This window comes from Anser anser (assembly GCF_964211835.1).
Source record: "Anser anser genome assembly, chromosome: 1".
Classification (NCBI taxonomy): Eukaryota; Metazoa; Chordata; class Aves; order Anseriformes; family Anatidae; genus Anser; species Anser anser.
In genome coordinates, this window is record NC_139720.1 from 46125181 (window position 1) to 46150547 (window position 25367).

Here is a 25367-nt window from a genome sequence, read left to right on the forward strand (position 1 = left end):
AAATCAGATCAATAATAGAAATCTAGGGTTAGTTTTTTTTTTTGGTTATAGACATATTGCAAGTTCAGCTTCAGATTCCTGAAACACTTTTATTCACTACTTTGTAATCATCATCTAAACTGTGTAAAACAGTCATCTGTAAAGCTGTAGGTCTTAACTCTTTCAATTATTGTTTTCTTACCTGTTAGCAGCCAATTTGTTTGAGATGAACCCTCCTGGAATTTGTGTCACAATGTAACCCCAGAAAAAAGAGCCATGTATGAGTCCCACTGTCTCTGGATCCCAATTGAATTGGGCTTTCTGCAAAGGAAACAAACAAAAAAATGCTGTAAAATGAAGCATACTGATTATGAGGTAAACGCTATTTGAAAGTCAAATGGAAGTCACCCCATCATGCAAATCAAGACAGCCTCCTTGCACTGGTGTTGCTGAGCTTGAACCCTCTCCCAGTTAAAGCAAAAAGACGTCAAATTGCTTTGTGAGATTACTGCTTCTGCTCTTAGCTTATAATCAGGGTGAATGAGAGGAAAAAGTTTCAGCCAAAGAGCAGTTGGTGATGGACCTTCATCTTTGCTTCTTGCCACTGCTTCCCTTTGGGCTGAAACCTTTGTTTTCAGGCCTGCTTAGTGTTATAACAAGGACCTGCTACCTTTCAGTGAACACATCCATTTACACAGTTATCAAGGTTGCTCATCCTCTTTGAATTGATCTGGTCATGCTAGTTCTGTATTATCCATGTTTTTTCTCATCACTGTCAAGCTCTGACCATCCAGCATCTACATTAAGTAGTAGTATGGGAGCAGAAAATGTGTACGGGAGAAGGAGAGGAGGGTGTAACACCTGAAGACAAGACAATATAGAAATAAAGATAGGTAACATTAGCTAGCTGACTAGTGTATCTTTTATTAAAAGTGATGCCAGTCATTGAGCTGGATTTGGATACTGAAGGCTACCCCCAGGCTGGTCAGAAATGCTTCAGAGTCAAAAATGTCTACAGCCAAGACAAACGCTTTTGCAATGCACCTCAGCCTTGGATAGCAAGCAGTTTCAGTCTTCTCAAAACTCATCCTGAATAAGGTCATTCCTGTTCTGTGATGAGCCCGTTTTGATGTACTTTGCTTGGAAGAGCAATGGCCAAAGCCCAGAACAAAACATAGGGGCAGTGAAGAAAAGGTGACCCAAGGTGCCCCTCCTGCCCTTCATTCTGGGAGGTCAGAACAGCACCTGACTCTTTATAATCACACTAACATAAGGTTAGCGTCGACATTTTCTCCTTGAACCCTCAGTTCAGAAGGGCTGTTCTGGAGCAAAGAGAAACCATGATGTTTTGCTTGATGCTTATTTTCTTGGTAACTACATGGCAGGGAAAGGTGTTTAATCGTCTTAAGAGAAAACGGCACGGATTGTCTTTTAGATTCTGAACTAAAACTGTCACTAAAACACTACGTAAATATGAAAACTAAAGTGACAGATCTTAACATCTCTTTTTTCTATATTACTTCGTGTGTGTAAAAGCAAGAACCAGTTTTCCTCAGTAGGTTGATTTTTTTTCCAAACAAGCAAACTACAAAACAGCTCCTCATTTGACTTGCTGGGAGAAAGATGGCATTAATTAGCCAGGCACGTTTTACAGGGGCTAAAGGATTTCCCTCCCCACCAATGTAAACTCTGTCAAGAGATCTGCTTTCCTGTGCTGACCTGCATTTCTTTTTTTAAATACCTAATTTTCTGCTAGTGTTTTCCAGGTTAGTTTCTAAGTAGTGTTAATTTCTGAAGGCAAAGACACCATGAGACATGGAGAAAGTTCCCATATCAGGAGGGTTCACATATCATGCCCAAAACAGAGCAGATATTTGTGATATCTCAAGGGAAATATGAGGAAATGTCAAGTAAGAGTCAATATTCCTGTGAATAATATATTATAAAAGGATCCAAAAATAAGTCAATTTTATACATTCATGTTTATAAAGTCCAGAAAGAGATTTATGATATCACAACCCTGAACCAAGGCAGGAGTGGAGAAACAAAGATATGCTTTGAATCTACATTTCCTTGGGTGCATTTTTAAAAGTTTGTAGGCATCTGCTATGAGCCATGTAATCTACTGCAAATTTGAAATAGCTTGCCACCTAATTCCAAATACTTCTAGACAACAATCCACGCTGTCAGTAACCCATAAAACCTGTTGCCAGACTGCCAAATGACTACTTAAAGGTCTTGAAAGTCATCCACTAATCTGAATAGAGTGTGCCCAGCGTTATGTACAGCAGTTGATCATTCCTTCTGTACTGGCATCAGGGTGCATTTCCCTGAGAGACAGTGAACAGTAAAAGCTTCTGCCACTACAACAAAATTTGTCTATGACAAAAAGATTGGGGACCTGATAAACATATAAGCCAACTCAGCTCTCGTTTCTGTTACTTACACTCTGTATGACATTGCAAATGCTCAGACCTTACAGACTTTTAGTGTGATTTAGAGACCTAAATAAGGGTTAAGCATGTGCACATATACGGGAATCCAGACTCACATGTGTGCCTGCCTAAGTTGTTAACCTACACATATACAGTGCTTTGATATGTGGCACTTCAATGATTCTGCAATGGGGCCGGGTCACAACAGGGAAAGGAGGATCGTTTCTCACCTGCAGCACTGGTTTGCCATTGACATAAACAGTGCTATTGTTCACCATTTCCACGATGGCAACACCCAGGTTGCACCTAATCCCAAAGGAAATGCAAAAGCCCAGGCCGCTCATGATGGCAATGATGTAGCGCTTGGGCAGTCCGCAGCAGTAGCAGTTGCACAGGGCCGGCCTGCGGGCGCTGGCCTGCACAGGCTGCCCCTCTTCTGTCAGCTCAATGTGATCCTCCTCTACGTTGGTGCCATCAATTTTCCTAAATGAAAGAAGCAAGAGAAAATGAAAATGTAAACACAGTAAAATATAGATGGTAGGTGCTCCAGTCAGCTGCTAAATCACCTCTGTCTGAGGTGTTTGTCTCTTGGTACTGTGATGAGTTAAAGCTGGTCAGACTTCGAAAGGTCGGCACAGCCTGCATATTTTTTTCACCAACAAACACTGAAGTTTCTAAGCTCTAAACACTTGGCTGGACAGCTAGCTACAAAAATGCTTGCAGGATGTTCATGAGAATGATTATGAGAGGTGTATTGAGCTCTGTTGTGATAAATCCTGCTGGTTGTTAGGAATATATACATATGAAAAAAAAAAAAAGATTGTAACTTCTAATTAGATCCACTAAGCAGAGCTATCAGTAGGTTTCAAGGAAAGGGCAAATACAGCACAAAGCATGGTGTTATGTATTTGTATATTTTTCTCAGCCCCAAACTTGCTGTGAGTTTGTTTTGACCTGTGAGACAAACATCAGGGCTAAGCTGCAGAGGGGCAGAGGCTCAGGCCCCAGGGTACCTACTGAAGGCGTGGAAGAGCCAGGCCCAGGCTTTCTCTGCCTGGAGGGATTTGACGCCAAGTGTTCCCTCTGCTCTGAAACATCCTATCACCACGAGGCTTTAGCTCCTTGCAAAACTCAACCTTTTCTTTAAAGTACTTAATACGCAACAAGATCTGAAGATTAAGTGACTTTCTGGTCTGTTGATTCACCACCCCTCAGCAGAAGAGGCTGAACGAGCTTTACCTGGGAGCAAATTTAGTGTGGGCACTGCAGTGAGACTGGGGGGAATAGGGAGGAAACAGCCAGGCACAGGGGCCCTCCCATTTGCTTGGGAATAGGAGCAAATGTTCTCCCTATAGCCCTGCACCACCAGCAGTGAAATGGAGGACCCCATGGGGGGCAAACAGCTGCTGCCATCAGCCAAAGCAGGAGCAGCGGCTTAAGAGGCAAATGGTCTCATCAGTACAGCTGTTGCCCATCACTGTTTCCTGCACTTATGGAAGTTTTTCCTGTGGTAGTGCAATTAAAAATTAATTTGATCTCCCAATCTGATTGGAGATACTAACATCCTGTGCTATATGAACAGGGAATTTCTCTGGTAAGAAAGATGAGATCAGAAGGAACTGAAGACACACTGTTAGACTGGAGATAAATACTTCCTTTCCTAACATTAACTTCTCATGCTTTTGTTTTAAATGCAGAATATAGGCTTTCTAACATGCTGAAATACTCAAGCACATGGTTAGCTCTGAATACACGAAAAGCCCACTGAACACTGCCCACGAGCTTAAGGTTAAGTGTTCACTAAAGTGTAGCCCCAAACCTTGATGGGCAGTTACGTTAGGAAGCCTTTCAGCTTTGGCTTTGCTGTGAAGCAATGAGCACGTGATCCAGCTCCTTTTGTGTATGCCATGGAGTTGCTCATGCTACTAGGGAAATATGAACAGATACTTAATATAAAAGAAGCCCATCTTGCTGTATAAGATGATGAAATGATTTAATTCACTCCTTTCTGATAAGGAGTAACTTATTTCCTTTTTTTCACACACCTGGCCTAAAATGTATTTGAAATCCAATGGACTTCAGTTTTCCATATAATAATCAGCTATGAAAGAATGTTGCCAAAGCATATATGGATGGGCTGCACCTGGCTGATCTACACAGTAGTTGGTTGGCTCTTTCAGGAGACCAATTTTGGTTTAATCACAGCTTTTGATTAATCACTCCAATTGCTGTAAGTCTATTGTACTGCCCATGACTTAGTGGATAGTATTCTATATTAAGGGTTTTACAAATATAGATCGTATATATGGTTTCTTGGGGTGCTTCCTGTGAATTTAAACTTATCTTTCCAATATGAATTTTCCCTTATATCATCAGTATTTCTAGGCTTTATAGCTACATGCTAAGGTATGCATCATTCACTATATTAATCCTTTTTAATTTGAACCATAAAACTGCTACTGTAGCCTTACTCTTAGCAACAAGAAAAAGCATGCTACAGTCCATCAGTTTGCATGTGTAACAAGCACCAGAATCAGGGTGTTTTGGCCAGAAGGGATCTCCGGGGGTTATTTGATTTGACCCCTTGCTCAAAGCAGTGCTAACTTCTAAGTTAAATCAGTTCTTTGTAAGCTGGAGTTTGCATTAAAGCAAGGTAACACAGGAAATGTGATATGACTATGGTGTTATTGAAGGTGATTGAGATCTTATGATTCATTGGCAGGGAGACAGCATTGTTAGTGAAATGAGAGTACAGAGAGTAATGTAGCCAGGCACTTAAAAAAAAAAAAAAAAAAAAGACACCATATATTTCTTGCTCAGTGTGCTTATATCAGTAGGTGTACACTGAATAGAATTTCAAAAATAAAGACCTCAGGAAGTGAAAAGACAATTGAATAATTATTTTTTTAGTGCTGTTGTTATCTTAAACGAGTTATTAACAACCAAAAGAAGTAATTTTATTGTCTTACTCTAGCATAATCTAAGATACTGAATGAATTAAATCAAAGCACAATTCCTCAATTTTTCATACCTTTACCACACCATTTATACGAGAGAGATTAAACGTTAATTTGTGCATTATTTTGGACAGCTGGCAAAGATTAGACACATCATGTGAAGCCAAAACATCTGTTCCTATCTGGACATTTTCAGCTGGCTGTCACTTCACATAGGCATGAAAACATCCTTCTACTCCAAATTCACTGTTAGAAGTGATGAGCCAGGAGGACTAGCACTGTGGTCCAACATTGTTTCTGCAGTGAAATTAATTGTTTTGCTATTGTATTCAACTACTCCTTAATAAAAGCAGGTTGAGGACTGATTCATGACCCCAAATATTCACAGAATATTTCATGCCCTCAAAGCTCAACATTAACCCCCTGTGGAAGATTTCTATCAGAGAAAATGATTTTGCAATAGCAATCCAAAAATGGAACTGGCGTGAAACATTAGCAGTACAAGCAATCATAGAGCTAGTGTTTGACCTTGCTTTTTGGTCTTATTTTATTAAACACTGTAGACATAAAATGAAGGTATGTCAAATCCACAAAAAGACTGATACTTATATTTTGGTAGTGCCACTGAAATTTTCACTTGTTATACACCAATAATTTAGAAGAAAGCTGCTTTAGTTATCTGACTAACACTGGAGAATATTTTGCTGCATGGGAATATGTTTAGTCTTTACATCACTCTGCTCTTTTCAGCAAACATGCAACACTCAGCAAGTAAGAAAAGCTTGGTAATTTGAAGATACCTGCATCCATGTCCCATGCCCAAATGTCATAACTATGGTATTTGAAATTTCTCCAGCTGACATTGTTTCTTTTCTTTTCTGAATGGCTTTACTCTGGCATATACAGAGTTTTGGAAGTATGAAAGAAATTTTTAAAATTCAAATCAGTAATAAAAATAATAATAATAAAAAACTAGAACACGTAGACATTTACCAGTTGGTATTTATTCAGTTTAGCGTAGGAATTAGTCATTTCTTCAAACTGTGTAAGTGGAATAGAACTACATTGTTCCGCTTCATTTGATTAAAACGACATAGATTCTACAAAAACAGGCAAATGTTAATACCTGCCATGTGTTAGAATGCATTCCCAAATGACTTTTACCAGATAGTACAGGCTTTTACAGCACCTGTAGGTGTTCAAACTTCACACCTGCATAACCAACAACAGTCACCACGTGCAACAATTATTGATGATCCTGATGTAGAAGCCTATACACTGACTATTGAAAAAATATTATTTATCCAAAAGCAAATACAATCTTCTGAGATCTCATCTACTCTCTGGGGATTGCCCAGGTGATAATTTTCTATAGCAAATCCTGTTGTATTCATACAATATCCCAGGGCAGATTGGCAAACCCTCTTAAGTCACTTGGTGCACGGGACCTGTGAAGCTGGCTTCTGTGTTATATTTGCATGAAACTCAAGCATGTTTCAAGCTTTTACACATGATGGGACTACTACATCTCTCAGGCATTGCAATCTCACTCTGTAGGGCAGAATCCCAGCGCCTTCCCAGCACAGCGTCAATGCAATGGGCTCATGCCCCATGGGTGCTGCAGCACTGCACATGCGTAGTGTGCCCTTGCACTAATGCCTTTGTACAAGGGGCCTCACACAACTGAGTCAGGGCACCCCACACGGTATTCATGGTGTTGCTTGCTCTGTGGTGCATTAAACTTTCTGTACTTCTGTGCAAAGGAAAACTTTGAGAGGACCAAGACTATGACACAGCGCAGGCAGAGGAGCCCTGTCCAACTCAGGGGTAATTCACCCAGCTTCAGGTTGCAGTTTTTAGCAGGTTGGGCAGTTTAATTCATTAAGGAAGGTCTGCAGGAGTCAGAGCTACACCTAGTAGAACCCAGACTACGTACAGCTATGCTGTGGGCATAGCCCATATTACTTTTCATATTAACAGTGATATTATTGGGAAGTAAACACACTTAGTCAATTCCCAATTCATTGGTAAGCCCCGAGTTGCCGTTGGCTGGTCAGGGACTCTTGAAATCCTCAGGAGAGGCAGAGACTAAGATTTTATTTGAATACATGATTTTTTCTTTGCATACACTAAGTACAAAGAAGGCCCAAAGTGTTTGTACCTGTCAAGAAGCGCTGCAGGAAAAGGAGGTTTCTTTTCTGGGAAACTTATAAGGTTTTCAGAGCCCCAGCTCTGACTGATATTATTCAACCAAGCCTTGATTCCTCTAAATTGTTTTTTTGTTTGTTTGTTTGGTTGGTTGGTTGGTTGGTTTGTTTTATACCCTACTGTAATTAACTAATTAAGAGCAAGCCCTATGTTGCATAAAATATAATTTGGTATGTTTCTATCTATTTTCTGAAACATCTGGTGTATTTACTGCAGCTGGTGATACTCTAGCAACAAACGGATCTTCTTCTGAGATCTTGCAAATGAAACTGCTGGCAACAGCCCAGAGAAAGGATGCCTCTCAGGTCTCTCCAGCTCCGTCCCCTTTGCCTCGTCACCAGGTGCCAGCTACCCTGAGGTAACCTGTGGGCAGACTCTTGTTTTGCAGCACCCACAAAATAGTACACCTAAGAAAGGCACTGACATTCAGATATTTAAAACAGAAAATAATGAAGTCCAGCAAACTTTATTGTATCTCAGCTCAGATTTTTTGTTTTGATTCAGCAGCAACATTGATGAAGTTGAGTACCAGCACTATCATCTATATAGGAGCCAGCATGATATCCTTGATACCCAGCTGCAAGAGGAAAATAATCCAGATAATCCAAAGCATGAATGCCATATCCACATAGCAAACCCTTTGTACTGCCACATTATATAATCACTAAATAGAAAGCCTGCATGTATTTGGTCAGATTGACCAACAGAGCCCACAGCAATAAGAATTTATGGTTGAATAAATGACTTAGTTTGATGTTGTGAAAGAAAAACATTCCCTGAATCACCGTAGAATATCTTAAAAGTCAAAAAAGCAAAATGTCAGACTTCATCTATAAGACTGTAAATGAAAAAAAGTTAAGTTGAAGCTCTGTGGAACACAGATACTTTGTTCACATGGCATAGGAACAGTGTAACTGGCAAGGTAATGGTGCATATTAATAACTTCCATAAAAGTGTACATTCTTATTTACTTGCACATGCACGCTTTAATGCAGTATATGCAAATTATTGTACATTTTCTTGTGATCAAATGCGTGTTCAGATGTGCCAGGAACTGTATCTTGACTCAAAATAACATTCCCAAAAGGAAATAACAGGATACATACAAAAGCAAATGCAATTCAAACACTGAAAAGATGTATAATTAAAATATTGTCCTGCTCCTTGCAAAGTTTTAAAGCACTTAACATGAAGCAGGCAAGAAATGGCACTGAACTCTCCGGCTGTCAGCTATCCGTTACACAAGTAAATGTTGTCAGTGGCCATTACTAATTGAAATAATCTTCCATTTAAATGAACAATCTCTATCCCTTTATGAAACTTGTCATTTGTTACATCATACATTCATTCATCGAAAAATATGTATTTGTTTGTTTTTTCATAAAGTGTCAGATTAAGATAAGTGTCTTTAATCTTCTTTTTGCAAACAACTGCTTTTTTTCTTTCTAATGTGTTAGTCTCAATAAATACACACATATACAGATCTGCTTCATATAATTTCTCTTAATGATTCAGAACAAGATTTTCTAAAATGTCCCTGTAATTTAGGGACTTTACTCTAATTCCAGGAGCAGCATCATTTTGGAATGTTAATTCCCATTAAATCATCAGGTTTTTTCATGCAAGCTAAAAAAGAAGAATTCACATTTAATTATTTAAAACTATTTTTTTTAATTAAAACACTCTTTTCATGTTTCTTGTAATATTAAAACAATATTTTATAACTTATTTTCACCTCTTCTTTGATTTAATATAAATATTCTATCATCTATAGCCACATGCTCTTGTAACACTGCTCCTTTTAATCTGTCTTGCAGCGAGGTATCTCTCACCATCTGGACTCAGAGATTAGTTTTGCAACCCTGTTTTATATTTAGATATTTTTCTATATTTCATTTATCTTTAATAAATGTAACCAGGGGATCCCTCTGGGAGTTTTCTATAGGATTTTACCTTCGCAGATTCCCCAGCGAGTCACTAATGGTGTTCTTCACCTCTTCCTTTCCTGGGTTAAAAAATCTTTCCTTCAGTGAACTGAACCCTTTGAAAGGCATTTTGTCTTCCTTCTTCAGTAAATCCCTTATGTTAACAAGCGTTCGCTTCTGCTGTCATATTTCCTGATTCCAGACCCAGGAGTCTGTGCCGGTCCCCTTCGTGACCTCTACCTATAACAACCAGTTGCTCAAGAAAGGAGCATGGAAAAGAAAAAATGAAAAGAAAAAAAAGAAAGGACACAGATCTTCTTCCCAAGCCAGCAAGTCAGTTGGGAAGAGCCCTGGTGCGAAACCCCCGGGACGTGCTCAGGGACTCAGCAGCACGCTTGCAGCAGCGCTGCCGTGCATCCGTGCAGGGTCGGGCACCTGTACGCAGGCAGCTGGTCCAGCGGCTGCAGCAGGCGAGCAGGAGGCACCGCTGAGGGCTGCTGTCCCTGGGCAGGATGCTGCTGCTGCTGCTGCACCACGGGCGGACCTCACACCGCCTTGCCAGGACTCATCCTCCGTGCCTGCCTCCCTCCCTCCCCTGCTCCTTCACACCGAGATGTGTGCAAGGTGGTGCTATAGTAACGGACACAATACCTGTCCTCAGGCCGCGCCAGTTCATTAGCAGGACCTCACCTATGGCAAGGGCAAGAAGTTTATTAAACATTCACGAGTCCTTTCGGCAGGAAGGGGAACACAGGCTGCAGCTCCCGTTCACTATTTACCCCCATCTGGATGAGCCCCCCTGCACCTGCTCATGTGGGCCCACCACCCCCTTCCCAGCCCGGGCATTTATTACTGGTGCTGCTGGGCCCGCGGGCAGACAGGTACAGAGGTGTGTTAGTGTGATGCTGTTTGAAAAAGCAGTGAAAGTGCCTGTAAATGAAAGGCATTGTGTTTTCAAAACACGAAGTGGCTGAAAGAGGCAAACTATTCCAACTCGACACGAATTTGTGATGACAGCACACCTTTCCTGCTGTGTAGAAGCATTTAATGGAAACTCCTGTGGAAACGCAGCCTCATCAAGCCTGCGTGTTGTCTGGAGTCAAATGAGTCAAGACCTCACTTATCGGGTTTGGGTTCTGGAAGCAAAAAAAGAAAAGAGAGATCTCCCATTTCAGATTAGCTTTGGGCTCCTGTCAGCAATTCCAGCTTCCCTGGCTGGAGGGGAAGGCAGAAACTGTCCTGACTGTCAGAAAAATGGAATGCTTTATATTCTCCACCTTCCCCCAAGGAGAGTTAAATTTGGAGCCTGCCAGGCCACCAGCGGGGAGGGAAGAGGTGGGACAGCAGCCCCCACTCCCGAGGAGCTTCACTCCTGCTCTGCCACTGGCCTGGGCTCTCCTCCCTCCCCATGCAGTCTGGGGAGAGAGAAGGAAGAAGAAGAAGAGAAACAAGCTCCTCCAGAAAACAGCCCGGGTTTTGGCTGTTTTCATCTGCCTTGGGGCACTTCCAGGCTCCGAGTTTGGGTGTCTGAACTGTGTCAGTAGGACTGAGAGGGATGTGCATCTGGGCCAAAGCTTGGTGAGGACTGTCCTCCTCTCCACTTGGCCCCTGGCACCCAGCATGGGCCACCAGCCTCTGGGTTTTAGATGTCACTGTACATTTAGTATTTATTACAAATACTATATATAAATTACAAAGACGTTGGTATTTAGTACAAATACCAAATGTCTGGATCATCCCAGCTCCACTGTAAGGAAATATCAGGAAAAACACTTCCTCATGGTTGGGAGAGCAAAGAAAAGAGCAAGGCATGCACTGAAATCCTTTATTCCAAGTATAAATGGAAAGGAGAGGAGAGGAGAGGAGAGGAGAGGAGAGGAGAGGAGAGGAGAGGAGAGGAGAGGAGAGGAGAGGAGAGGAGAGGAGAGGAGAGGAGAGGAGAGGAGAGGAGAGGAGAGGAGAGGAGAGGAGAGGAGAGGAGAGGAGAGGAGAGGAGAGGAGAGGAGAGGAGAGGAGGAGAGGAGAACTTTTTGCTGCAGAACTGGTTATGGTTTCTTTCTCCCTTTTGAATAATTCATGTGCTGTACAGCAGCATTGGAAAGCTCAGGTTCAGCACAGGTGACCCACACTGAACCTTGCAGGCAGCCCACCCACAGCAGAGGTGAGGGCCACAAGGCGATCTCCCAGCACTGCCCACCCGTGTGCCTTAGAGCCCCCCTGCAGCATGGCAGCACAACAACCCATGCTCAGCAGCTGCACCTCCTCCTCCTCTTCACACTGTTCAGGCTTGAGCCTGGCCATCGCCACAGCCGAATTCCTCCTGTTTTCTCACTCCAGACCCTGGCCACAGCACACCCCGGCCCATCAGGACACAATGACAGAGCAGCAAGGTCACCGCTGTGGGAGGGAGCAGAGGCCCAACATAACCCCCCACACACAGCAAAACTGGGTCTCCAGTTTTCAAAAGGCACCCAGAAAACAATACTGGCAGGGTAATCGCCAAACAGCCGAGGTACGAATATTTGTAGGGATATACACATGCAGAAGCCTGCAATGAAATTGTCTTGCATTTCAGCAAATGTCTATTTGCTGACATTTGGGACAGCATGGGGCAGCTGGACACCCACAGCCATGTAGGAACCCAGCTCCAGACTGGAAAGGGTGCAAATTCAAGTGCAAGGAATTTGCCTTGAAAGACTGGGGGCTCAGCTTGGAAAATGGGGTTCAAAATCCATCTCTCCCAGCAGCTGTAGAGTGGAAGCTTTTAATTTGCTCTCCTGTGTCTTCTGGTTCTGCTTCAAATGAAAGGAGCGCAGAGCATACACCCTAAAGGCTCTGTGCTCAAAACTTAATGCTTTGTTCACTTTCCTACGCATACAGTAGTTGCCCTTAGTGTGAAAGTTTAAGTCCATCCTTCATGCAGTTGGGAACCCATCAAGCATCTCCCCTGGGGATACGTCCTAGGTGGTACCTGGCTTGGTACGTTCCCCTCAGTGCTGTTGATGCTCTCATTGGCGATGTCACTCACCTCACCGCTAGCACAACTGTCCGTTTCTCACAGCGATTTTCACCTCTGCCCCCTCTTTACACCTTGAAATCCTTCCACTACCTGCAGTTCTGCTGTGCCACAGCAGTGGCCCCTTTTGAAATTTCCTGACCTTTCTCCCAGGAGTTAAAGAAAGGGTGTTGCTAACTCCTGCTTTTCTGCAGGGAAGCTGCTAGACAGGAGCAGTGCTGCTTCTCCACTTCCCCCTCCCCAGGCTCACCAGGTGGCAGAACGCCCTGACCCCAAGCAGCTGCTGCTGGATGAGGTGACGGCAACCCCTCGAGACTAACCCCTGTGTGTGTTTCGGAGTGTCAGCTGAGGAACTCTCTTGTCTTCCTTTACAACACCTAATGTGATAGCCCTGCTGGCCCTAGCTGTCATTACAACTAATTTTTTTTTTTTCCTGATTTAACCCTATACCTTAATTTTCTTTTGCACTTGCAGAGAAATATTTTGCAAAATTAAAACCACGCCTGGCTCCCAGAACTTGTAGTTATAGCTGAAACTAGAGACTCATATTCCCAAAGGCCTCTAGTAAGGCTGTATTAAAGCTGTATTTTCAAGACAATATGGACATAAAACCAGCATGCAGACAGCTGCCGCTGAGGGCTCACATGCTATCATTACCTTGGATGCTCAAGAATAAAATGAGTTGTAAGAAAACTTGGACAGTGATCAAATACACACACAGGAGATCCGCTGTTCTAGCTATAACTGAAGACATGTGGAATATTCAGGATGGCAGCATCCCCTCAAGAATGCAAGGCATGAAAGCACCTGAGCTATCAATAAAGATAACTCTCAGCTGTAAGAATAATCTGTACATGTGTAAGGAAATGTACACCTGGAGGCTATCTACTTTGTTAGTTATTTCTTTAGTTGAAAAGCCTAGAAAAGCCATCGTTATGCTACTCCTGCTGTTAAGTCCTCAAAATGTTTGGGGCAAAGCCTGCCATATTTAAGGGGAGAATTTTGTTACTGGTTTCAATGCAGGTTGAACAGCGTACATGTTTCACATGCAGGCACCTTTTAAACAGCATGATTCTGTTTGCTATGGCCCCTGACATAACCTTGCAGGCAGCCACTTCTACTAGTGCTTGTAAAACAGAAAAACTTGAGCTCTTTACAAATATTTAATCATCATAGTCACTCTTGCCATGACCATAAGACCCTAGGAAAGTCGATTCAAATTTTTAGTGTCTCTGCTAAATTAGCATACAACACCCTCACTTCACAGGGCATGGTCAACTTTGTAAAATCTGTCTCACAGATTTTTTGGTATTTTTTCAAGTGTGCGCAATCCTGATGCTTACTTTTTATAAAATGTAGCAACTTAGGATCTAGAAAATTTCTACTCCTGTAAAAAGCGTTGAAATTGGTTCAAAAGTTATGAGGAGACATGGAGGATGAGACAGAATGATCAAGTGTGCTATGTATTGGTAGGACACAAAGCTAAAAATCACAGTCGGGGCCCCAAGAAATCACAAGATGAAGTTTAGAAAGCATGAGAGCTCTTCTCTAAATGAATTTATTTTGTATTCCTCGCTTCTGAAGTTTCAGGGAGAATTAAAGGCATTCAAAGCTGAAATTGTCAATTCACCTCAGGAGGCAGAGCATTAAACAAGATAAATAACAATCTCGTGCTGAGAGACAGGAGTTGCAATTTTGCACTTCTCCAGAGACCAGGGCACCAACCACAAGGAACAAAAATGCTCTTGTGACTCTTGCTGATGGTCAGCTTCTTCAGCGGAGGAAACTGCAGCAGCCTGAGCTTTCTCCTGAAGCCCATTATTCTCAAAAAAAAACACCAACTGAATTTTATATGAGAGTCTCTTTCAGCCGTATTTCCAACGCAAATCACAACTATAGGCACAGTAAATAAAACCAAAAAAGAGAACACATTCAGACATGTTGTCATGTATTATACAGTGGCTGTGTAATAGGTAAGTGTGAGCGAAGATCATTTCTTTCATCATGTGGCCAAGTCTCAACCCCTCAGAGTCTGAAAGCTAACCTAAGTGATAACGCTTCAAATCACAAACCTTGTCACAACATCTAATTTCTGGAGCCTGCGGCAGCTCCATGCTCCCTGGAACCATAAGATTATCAGGACACATCAGGGTACGAGCTTGGGATTCAGAGGTTAAGATCAGGGTTTGCAGGTGTGTTTCCATGATCCTATTACCTTCTCAGCAGAGTTTCTTCCAGCACTTTGCACATGCAAAACTCCACTCAAAGGACAAGAACTTCTTCTCAAACTTGAAACTCTTGGGTGAAAGCATATGTCCCTGTGTATTTCTCCACATTGCCTGGTGAACTGGAGACCCTATTTCTGTTGGCATCCCTAAGAGTCACTGTAACATTACACAAAAGAAGGGCACTGTAGGAGTTCAGCCTTCGTGGTCTACAGCATCTGATATCAAAGATAAATGGGGTGACCTGCAATCCCATCTTATACAAGGATTTGGCATAAATGATTGAAATCACTTTGTGTTGAGTCAGCCCAAATCAGATGTTCAGATGACGTGTTTATTTCCCTGATGTCTATGGGAAAAAATTGCATTAATTTCAAAGGGTTAAAAAGTCATCTTCAGTTTCTTGTTTTTGCTTCCTGATCAGGTAGCTGATACCAAAAACGTTTTATCACAGTTAGCTGAGAAATAAAAAGAGACTGCTGGCATGCTAGCAGCAAATAACAACAAACAGAAAGTCTTATTTATAGTTTCCCTTACTGAAAACTGCTAAATGAGCAGTAATTTCTTACACCTTACACAGTAGGTGGGGGGGGAGAGGGGTGAGTTTAAAGCATTTCTGTGTGGAAGGTATCAGGTAAAGGACAGAGCTTCTATATAATTTTAAAAGGCACAAAATTTGAACTCATTTCTGCAGATATACTTAATGCTAGAAAACCTTTTTTTAATTTTCACTTTCATACAAGTAAATATGTTTAGCATGAACTTCAATAGAAGCCCTCCCTAAGGCTAAAAAATAAATTAAACGTTACAGACATAGAGCCAGTTACCACTATGCAAAATGTAGTCAGCTAAATGTGGCTAACTTTGGAAAGTCTTTACTGCTCTCCCAAAAGTGAACAGGTCTAAATGTTAAGAAAGGGTGACAAGATAAAACAACCACAATAACTATTCTATTTCTGTGCATACATAAAAATAAACTACTATAAAAAAGGCTTTTTTTTTTTTTACTTTCATAAAGCAAAAATAACTTGTAGCTGGATCAGAATGTGTGTGTGATGCTGCAATTTATTTGAAAGTTACTTAGGTTATAGTGACACCTTATGGCAGTTTTATTATATTTTACAGAACGATTGGAAAGTTAAGAACTACAGCTTGTTAAAGCCTGTCATTATCAGCAAGGAACTGCTTTGATGTTTTTAGAAAGCATTTACCTATAAATTACTGAAAACCTCAAAAACGTCTGGTTTTCCTTTCACTCTCACTGAGGAAATAGCTTTCTAGAGATGCATAGTCTTTGGAATTGTCTTCTCACCATGTTCAACAGGTTATCTATGCCAGTCAGCACATGCATACGCTCTATTAAACATTACCTATGGCAAATACAGGCTGTTACTGAGCTGATTCACCAAATTGTCATGTAGTTCATTGTGTTCCTCTAATCCCAAAGCTGAACTCTTTAAAAGAAAACAGCATAAGAGAAGCTAATGAAAACATTCTCCCCCTTTAAATGTTGTTGAAAACCAAACCTGTCGAATACAAAAATACCCAAACCAGATACTAATTATAAAGAAACACAGTTGATCAAAATCAGAAACTCATCACATCAATTTAAATGCTATATTAGCTTGAAATAATGATCTAAAGAAGAATTATATTAAAGTGAAGAATTTAAAAAAGGACATTTAACAAAGAGTATTTTATAAATACATCAGTTATTTTCTTGGACCCAGCAATTTCAGCAGTCTGGAACACACAGGTAATCAAAATACATAGTCATTTTATTTTTCCTGATCTTCTTGACCTGATTTAGTAATATATAATTGTTCTAAGACAAAACTATTTTTTAGCAAATCTCCCCCAAATTTATCTGATGGTGTGCTAGGACAGATTGTTTAGACAAAAGTTTGTTGCTCTAATTATAGACGTATCTGATAGCCAAAAATGCTGTAGAAACTATTTGAACTTGAGGTTATTTCTGTGACTTCAGCGAAGCACTTACAGCTTTGGTGATGTAGGTAAGCATCTATTTTATCAGCATGACAGAGGCAGAAGTTTATTTTCTATTTTTATTTATTTGTATTTTTTGAGTTCTTAAGACACCCAATGGAAAGCAAACTCTCCAAAAACTCCAAAGTTTTACCTGGTTTACTCTTATAGAGACTTACACTAGCATGAAGCAAACATATACAACAACCCCAGCTTGTGTAGTAACTGACACAAGCAGCTTCCATCTCCAAAGCACTGTGTTCAGGCCAACGATAATGCTTTTATTGATGCTGTGAGGAGTTTTGAATGGAGTTTCTCCTTTGATTATCCTTAATTATTGCAGAACAGTGTAAAAAAGTCTTTTGAATGTTCTGCAAAAGATGCACTGTGAGAAATTCCACTCAAAAGGCAAAACAATGATTAATGCACAAGTAAAAAGGCCAGAACAAAAACCTTCAAGAATTGGTAAGTAGATACAGGCAGGACATAAATCTCTACCATTTCTAATTTTCAAGTTGCTCCACATCCACAACTGGCTTACTTTGCGGTAAAAAACTGTATTAGAACCATAACAACATAGCTCAAAGGCACATGTCATATGCAGGAGGAAATAAAAGTGTTTTGTTTTTTTTTTTTTTAAAGATCTCTACTGTTAAATCTTAAATTGATGTTTAAAGTACACTGTAAATTATTTGAAAACTATCAAATAACTAGTATTTACTTAGCTGCTCTTGGTTTGTGCACAGGTAGGATTTTAATTCTGAATTGCAAACTGTATTGCTTTGGGGGGAATGTTTTTACAAAACAGACTGGAATCCCCCTTGTCACACCAAGAGCCAGCCTTCCAATCTACCAAGCAACTGCAGTGGTCTCCAGCTGGTGATGTGAGCACAGTGAGCTTCAGAGATCCAGATCAGAAGTGTACATTTCCACTAGCAATAGCAAAAGAACACCAAGCGAACCATGTCTTTTTGCATAACTCCTGACAAACAGCTCATTTCCTACACCTACGGAGCTGCACTCCTCATGACTGCAAACTTGACAGAGCAACACAGCTCTAATCAATTTTAAATCAGTGTTTATAATCTTAAAGCTCTGGTGTACCACATACATCAAAGGAGGAACTAGAGATATCAAATAAAGGGATGGAGACATAATTAGCTCCCAGTATCAAAGTATTTGACACAAGGAGCAATAAACTGCAAAGTTTTCCATCTTTTCCTGTTTGAAGTCATCAGTGCATTCATGAAAGTATGAAATTATGAATTCTAAGCCACTGCAAACCAACCCAGAACAACTGGATTTCAGCACTTAAGACTTTCCTGTTCAAGAAAAAGGCAATAGTTATGAACCCCACCAATGCCCAGACCCAGAAACAGAGTGGACAAAGAGAACGTTAGCATGTCAAGGACTCTCAAGTTTGAGATCAGGACCATGGTTTTCATTGCAGGGTACCATCAAGTACATCACTACTGTACTGAAACCTTACTCTCTCATCTACTACCATGGACCGAAAGCTGGCATATGGGAAGGCTGTCCTCCCTTAAGAGATACAGACAGGGTAGGAATGGGGATGCTGTCATCCACAGCAAAAAAACACGAAGAGGGAATTGGAGCTACTTGCTACCTTTCAACTTCTACCTGATCCACACCTTTCTTCCTTTACTCTTCTCTCTCGTATCAGCTCCAGCCAAGGATGATGCTTCTAAGCATCTGATCTTAGATGTCTCATACTTGATCAATTTATGCCATACACAGAACTGAACACTGGCTTCCTTCAAAGCACTGGCAAACTTGTGAGCCTGACAAAGCAGCATATCCTGAAAGCCAGGTTCAGAGCAAGGGCTGGTTTCTGGGAAATAAGCGATGAAAACACAAATTGAGATCACTATGTAGCATCAAAACCCCGGATTTGGGCATGGGCTTAGTGTATTTTCAGAAGTAAAGGCTAACTTTAGAGATATCTAGCCTGTCAGTTTTTCCTAACAACTTTCATTCTTTTGTACAGGAAATATATGATCACATTTCAAGGCAACCACTTGTGGACAGCAACCATGATAAGAAATAAACTCAAAATTACATTGTATAAACTATGTTTCAAACAAAATATAAAGTGAAAGTTTTCCACACAAGTTATTATTTTATAGAAATTGAAAATAATCATCCAACACCAAAATATGAAAAGTTCTTTTATTTCTATAGGCAACCTCATTCACAGTACAAAGTGATATGAATTTCTCAAAACTGTCACTGTACCTTTTACATTTTTTTTAAGTAACTTATTTAAAAGTTGATACAAGAATAAATTTGTTTCTGAAGAGCTGTCCATTAAGTTGGAGATACACTAATGCCATGCTATGACAGTTCTAATTATGAATCACAGCTGACACTACAGTAACACCACTTTATACATGAGAATTTTCATGTTTTACAATCAAAACATAGAATTGCCACTAGTACAGAGACTGTACAATTAGACAAAAACAAATATTAAATATTTTGCACAAGGCCTGAGTTCACTATAACACATTTTGATTTACAACTTCATATCAGAAATCTGTACAGCAGTTAGAACTGTTTCAGAGAACTTAAAGACAATACAACTTCAGGGGCTTGCTTATATGTTCAGTTGATACAGGTGTGAGGCCTGGAAGGCAAGAGGATTTGGTGTATGAATCCCAGGTTTTACTGCCCTGTGTACTTTCCTTGTACAGCAGTCAAAACCTAGTGGAAAGATGGGTACGAAGCAGGACCTCACTTGAAAATCAGCTAAATCATCTGAAATTCTCCAGATAGTTTTCCTCACAGCTATTTCAGAATAAAAGTTCACAATGAGTATATAAAATGCAGCATTTCTCTTAACAAAGAACAAAAAAGGGTCACATATACAACAGGATATTTCTGTATTCCCCTTCCCTACATTTCTTTAATTGGAAATGGCACAAATTAGTCATATCACTCCCCCCCATAAAAAACTCAAAAAACAAAAACCACTGCAGAGTCCAAAAATTTCGTCTATAATGAGAGACCCAGTTTTCATAAACTTACCTTTTAAAAACCATACTCTTTTGCTCAAGTCATGTAGATGTAAGTGGACTAAACAATATGAATTTATAATACTTAACAGAAGTATCATATAATTGCTTGCCTGTATGGAAGTCTTGTGGGATTTGATTTAAATCTAACTTCTCATTTAATCTTTGCTCTCACGGTGCAATAGAGCTTCAAAATCTGTAATCCTGCAGTCCAAATACACACCTACCTACCTACAGACATATACACAACAGGGATTACAGTAAAAAAAGAATTTTTTCTAACTTTAGGAGGCCACTGGGATATTTCTGGAAGTTCCAAATCAATCTGAAAGAGATATTGCTAACAAAGCTTTACAGGAAAGAAATGTTTTAAATAATAAGGCTCGAAACATTGCGCACCCATGCATTCAAAAATTCAGCATTCTACTTGGGAGTACTCAACATCTGGGTAGACCTCTAAGGACACAACTTCCCTAAGCCATTTCTAATTCACATCACTACTGAGAGAGGCAGACATACAATCTTCATTAAAACAAACTAGGACACTCTACCCATGTTCCCAGTAAAATTTCTCTTCGTCTCCCAGATAGTTGGTGGACTCCATTACCTTTCAAAAGACTGGTACTGCTGTCCTCTTTACATATGCAGGTTCCACAGGCTGTTTTCTGCCTGATCCATACCATTTGTACGAAAAGAAACAGAAAACCTGCTCCTTCCTCCATCCTTGAAACGACACTCATAGCATTTCACTCCCATTTCTCTCCTCTTGAGAAAGGCAGGCCTACAGGCTTTTAAGCTACTCAGTTAAGTCAATAGTTTCAAGGTTCCTCTCCAACAGCCCCAGCAGAACAGGTTTTTGAAGCCTCTTTAGTACAATCTTTGCATCTACAGGATTAGTTTTCTAAGACTGGGTTTTCATAGAATGCTTCAGAGACTTTTAAACTTAAAAAAAAAAAAAATACAAAAACAGTGAGCTAACAATTCTAATACGGAAAAGACTGTCTTGCTTGGTACAAGAGTATTCATTTAGCATACAACAGAACAGCCAAAGCACCATTAATGCTTATGCTTAAAATGTGCAGATATTTCCACTTCTTCTCTTTGCATTTCTCCTTTTGTAGTAAATAGATAAATCAATTAAAGAACAGGAACTTACTCCCCTCTCCTCTTTGCTCCTCTTTTACAAATGAGCAGAAAGTGAACCAGGTGAGCTGGGCATGCACAGTGGATGTGCAGGGTGAAGGGCTGTAGTATGATGATATAACCTGCCACGTTTCCATATATTATTATTCCTTTAAATTAGGTTGAATATACAGTGCTGAAATTTTATGTAACTTAAATTTGTCAAAGCATTATAATAAATATGCATTTTATATCAGCTTACTATTTCTGTAACACAATTTGCAATTTCTTCATCATATACCATTTCAAACTTCTTTTTAAAAAAAATAAGGTTAGATAGTCCCCTCTACTTCAGGCCAAACTAGATGTAACTGCTTTCCATCCAAGTCCAGAAATAGAAGGCCCCTGGAAGGCCCACAATTTATAACATAGTCCCTTCCTCCTACTCTTACCCAAACAATGAACTGGATCTGAAGTACGGCTGTTGCTTTCAGACAGAGGTGTTCACTTTGGCCACAACATGAGTCTTTCAGCTTCAGAGCCACAGAATGATGACATGCAAGGGGAAAGATGATCTGGACAAGCCTTCCTAGAGAAAAGCTATTGTAGCAGGCACTAAGTGGCATACGGCCTTGGTGACTTACTTCTTGCAACTGCTCTTCTCTCTAAGTTAAGCAGAAATAATTGGAGAAGTTCACAAATATATAGCTTCCTGACACACTAAATAGGAAGTACCTGCATGGAAGAGGGATGCAACCCTCTGATTTTAACTGAAATTACTTTTCCTTTTGTATTTTTAAATAACTGAAAAGAAAAACTGCTATTGTTTTCATAAGCTCCCTTTTCAGTTTTTTTTTGTAGCTATTCTTCTACTCTGATCATTCTGAAAATTGTGACAGAAATCAAAATTATGTTTGAAATACAAAATAGAAAACATTTCATATTACTTGAGCAAGATAAAAATATTATTCCAACACATTAGCACTGCATGGAAGAATTTCTCTTACTTTTAACTTGCACATTTTTTTGGCTTTCTTACAAAATACTTTATATTCTCCAGCAGCCCATGCCAAAAGTACATGCCCCAAACCCCGGAGTTTAGGAGTCTAGTATACAAAATTTTATCACAATCTGATCAAATTTTTTCAGTTAACTTTCCCTCCATAGCTACTTTCCCTCCATAACTTAAACCTAAATCCAGTTCTGAAAGCTTCTCACAAAAGAAGGATCAGGTACTGAAAACCCAAGTCACGACACTGATGTGTAAGACTGCCTTTACCATAGATATGTTAATGTAATATATTGTAGAGTCCAGAGAGATGTTATTTTTGATATAACCTTATTTTCTCAATAATTTAGAGGAATACAGATTCAAGTAATTCTTCAAAGTGTTGCCTTAAGATACCCTATGAAAATGTAGCTTTCTAAAGTTGACATAAAAGAAGACATTAGTGTGATTGAGAGTATAGAGTACTAGTGACTGTAAATGAACTTAAATAGTTTAACAGTTCTAGTATCGTAGTTAAGTTTACACAGATATTTTAACATAACCTAGATGTTTACCATGAATATTAACAGCACATAAGCATCACAATGTGTTAGGCATTGTTTTCTAAACCACAATTTCACTGGTCCCAGGTATTTTAAAATAATAGGACTAAGGCAGCAGCTATAATACATAAACAATTCTTTAAGAAATATGCTTAATGCTATTACCGCTTAGAACTGTGGAAATATACCAAAATACAAGTCACATTTACAGCATAAGGCCCTTTGGTTTCTTAAGCAGCAAATGAAAGAACGATTTCTTCAGTGAAAGGCTTTGAAAAATAAAGCATGTAGGCTTTCCATAAAAAAAGGTAACTAGTTCTTTCCTTCTCAAAATAGCCAGCTAGGGTCTCCGAAATATTACATAAGAAAGTTCCTGAAATTCCTAGGAAAGAAGAAATTAAAACCCAACAGTAGTATCTGACAGAGCAGAGATTCTATCATGGGCAAGCTGAACATCAGCCTTCTGGGAAGTAGAAGAAACTACTGCTTCATTTTCTGGAGAACTTTATTAAATTTGGAATAATACAATAAAAGGGATCTGAAATACCTGTGTATTTACCGTATATTCTAGAGCTTACAAATCTGTATTTGAGAACTCACTTCATAGTCATCTATCCTTCATAAGGACTTAAATTAAAACAAAATTAAAATATAATAGTTTATTCTAGGCAAGGCAATTTATGGCAGTCTGCTTTTTCACAAAACCATGTGAAACTTCTACCAGGCAGCCCTTTCTCGTCTTCCCAACAGAGCCCAAAACAACTAATCCAAGATATTTCTGTGTAACCAAACCAACTGTAAGAAGCTGGGGCAGTCAACACTTGAATTTTACAGACTTTTTTTTCTGGGAGGTTCCATAATAAGTCATATTCTTCTTCTTCACACCAGTTAGAAGCAGTATCAAGGTAACCAAAACACTGAAATGTATAGTAAACACGACCAAGTCACCACACGCATTTTAAAATCCCACTTAAGTGGTATGTGGCTTTTGCTATGGGTTTGGTAACAAGGATCTGACATTGTAAAACAGGTTGTCAATTGGAGCAAAGTTCTTCCTCTATTCCAAACTTGGACAAAATTTTATAACCACTCAATCTTGCAGTTTACTACCTCATCAATCATCTCATCAGAGAAGAAAGGCAAAATATTCTTTCTTAGCCTCTTTCACAGTTATCAGTTAGAGATATTACTATATAGCATGGCTAACAAAGCATTCTGAGGTAACATAAGAATGTACTTTCTGCAAACTGTCATAATAGCGCATAATGACAGCTAGTGTGAAATTCAGGTGACAACTTATCAAAAAAAGAGTTGAATTTAGCAGACACCAAAAAAAAATGATCCACAGGACAGGATAGCACTAAGTTGTATTTGCTAGTGTTATTACCCCCTAAGCATTTCTGTTTAAGAAACACAGTTTTGTATAAATCCAGGAGTTGATTGAATACACTTCTAAATATATTTGAAATTTTAGCTCCTTCTTTTTCAATTCAATACATGCATCCTACCTTCAGTGCTCTGAAGTTGGGTAAAAAGATGGGAATCTTTAGTACATAAGATGGCTGTGCACTTACGCAATTCCACTGCATTACCAGGTGAATGCAAGAATTAGTCTTTTTTCCAGTGCAGAATTCTACTTTGGTGGGTGGAAAGTTTCCCCAAGCCATGCTTTTACTAATCAAAAAAAGATGTTAATCAGCTTACCCATGATTCAAATTTTATCAATCTTTGAAAGAAGAAAACAAAACATTTTACCCAAAAAGATCTTTTAAGTCATTGCTAGCTGAGCTGCTGTTTGTCATCGTGTTTGCTGGTTGTGCAAAGTTCTGAGGAGCAAAGAAAGGATTACCCTGTATACCAAAGCCAGGCTGTCCTATCATGTTCATCTGAGGTCCCATGACTGAACTGCTCACACTTGGGGACCCTTGTGGGGGTACAAACTGATTAACCCACTGGTTTGACTTCTGTTGAGCCAACTGTTTCATGCTAACTTTGGGTTTTTGAGGACCAAAAAGATTATCTAAAGCAGACATATCTGGGGGTCTGTTTTGTTGTGTCAGTGGAGAGATTGCAGATGCAGCACTCATAGGACTGTAATTTGGCATATTGGCAGTTGGTACAATGTTCATCTTGGTTGTTCCTGTTGCACTTGGACCACTGAAGAAATTCTGAGTAGTGGGACCACTTCCCATACTGAATCCAGCAGTCTGAAAACCCATAGTAGTATTCAGTCCATTTGTTGTTACATTTCTCTTTGTGCTGTCAACAGGTGATGAAAATCCCATTCCAACACCCATAGAAGGGACAGACGAGAAGCTGTTTGAAGATGCCACTATAGCTTTGTTGATGGAATGGCTAGTCAGAGATGACATATTATCTATCAGTGTATCTGTCAAGTCTTTTGTCTGCAAAATATATAAAATGTAGTTAATATATAAAATGTAGTTAAATGCTTTTCCTGTATATGCACACTAGTAACAGTAGTTATCACTGCTCCCGTGGAAGTGGCATTCATTTTTCAGAAACTCTAATTTATTGCATGGAATTGGGCATCAGATGTAATTATATATAAGTGGAATTAGGTTATTTTCATTCTTTGCTACTTGGAACTAATTGTTTTGCAGTTTTTCTTTGACAACGAGGACTTTACATCAAGTACTACTTGGTATATACCAAGCACAATCTGCTTGCAAGCCCCCCATTCCTAACTCCAAGACCTTTGTGTATTTAGATAATAAAAAGCCTTCAGAGCAATTTTTTTCTTTTTTTTTTTTTCTTTCCCCTATATGCTTTTCCCATACCTAAACAATGGTCTTCAATGCCTTTAGAAACTGCTACAATTTTAGAAGTGGGAAATATTGCTAATGATACAAATGGAAGGGAGGTCAAAATTTAGTTTTTCTCAACTGTACCATTGTAGTACCAGTT

At 39.7% G+C, this 25367-nt stretch overlaps 2 protein-coding genes across 2 annotated transcripts in view; both read right to left on the reverse strand.

Moving 5' to 3' along the window:
• SLC17A8 (solute carrier family 17 member 8) overlaps positions 1-10220 on the reverse strand; it is a 28827-nt gene extending 18607 nt beyond the window's left edge. Inside the window, exons 1-3 of the mRNA XM_083833413.1 lie at positions 9533-10220; positions 2645-2897; positions 182-300 (exon numbers count right to left, since the gene is read on the reverse strand). Of these exons, the coding sequence (XP_083689539.1) occupies positions 182-300; positions 2645-2897; positions 9533-9633 (473 nt within the window). The 5' untranslated portion in view covers positions 9634-10220. The remainder of the gene's footprint in view (positions 1-181; positions 301-2644; positions 2898-9532) is intronic.
• An 8687-nt stretch (positions 10221-18907) lies between these two features.
• SCYL2 (SCY1 like pseudokinase 2) overlaps positions 18908-25367 on the reverse strand; it is a 38083-nt gene continuing 31623 nt past the window's right edge. The window contains exon 18 of the mRNA XM_083820762.1: positions 18908-24844. Within this exon, the coding sequence (XP_083676888.1) occupies positions 24191-24844 (654 nt within the window). The 3' untranslated portion in view covers positions 18908-24190. The remainder of the gene's footprint in view (positions 24845-25367) is intronic.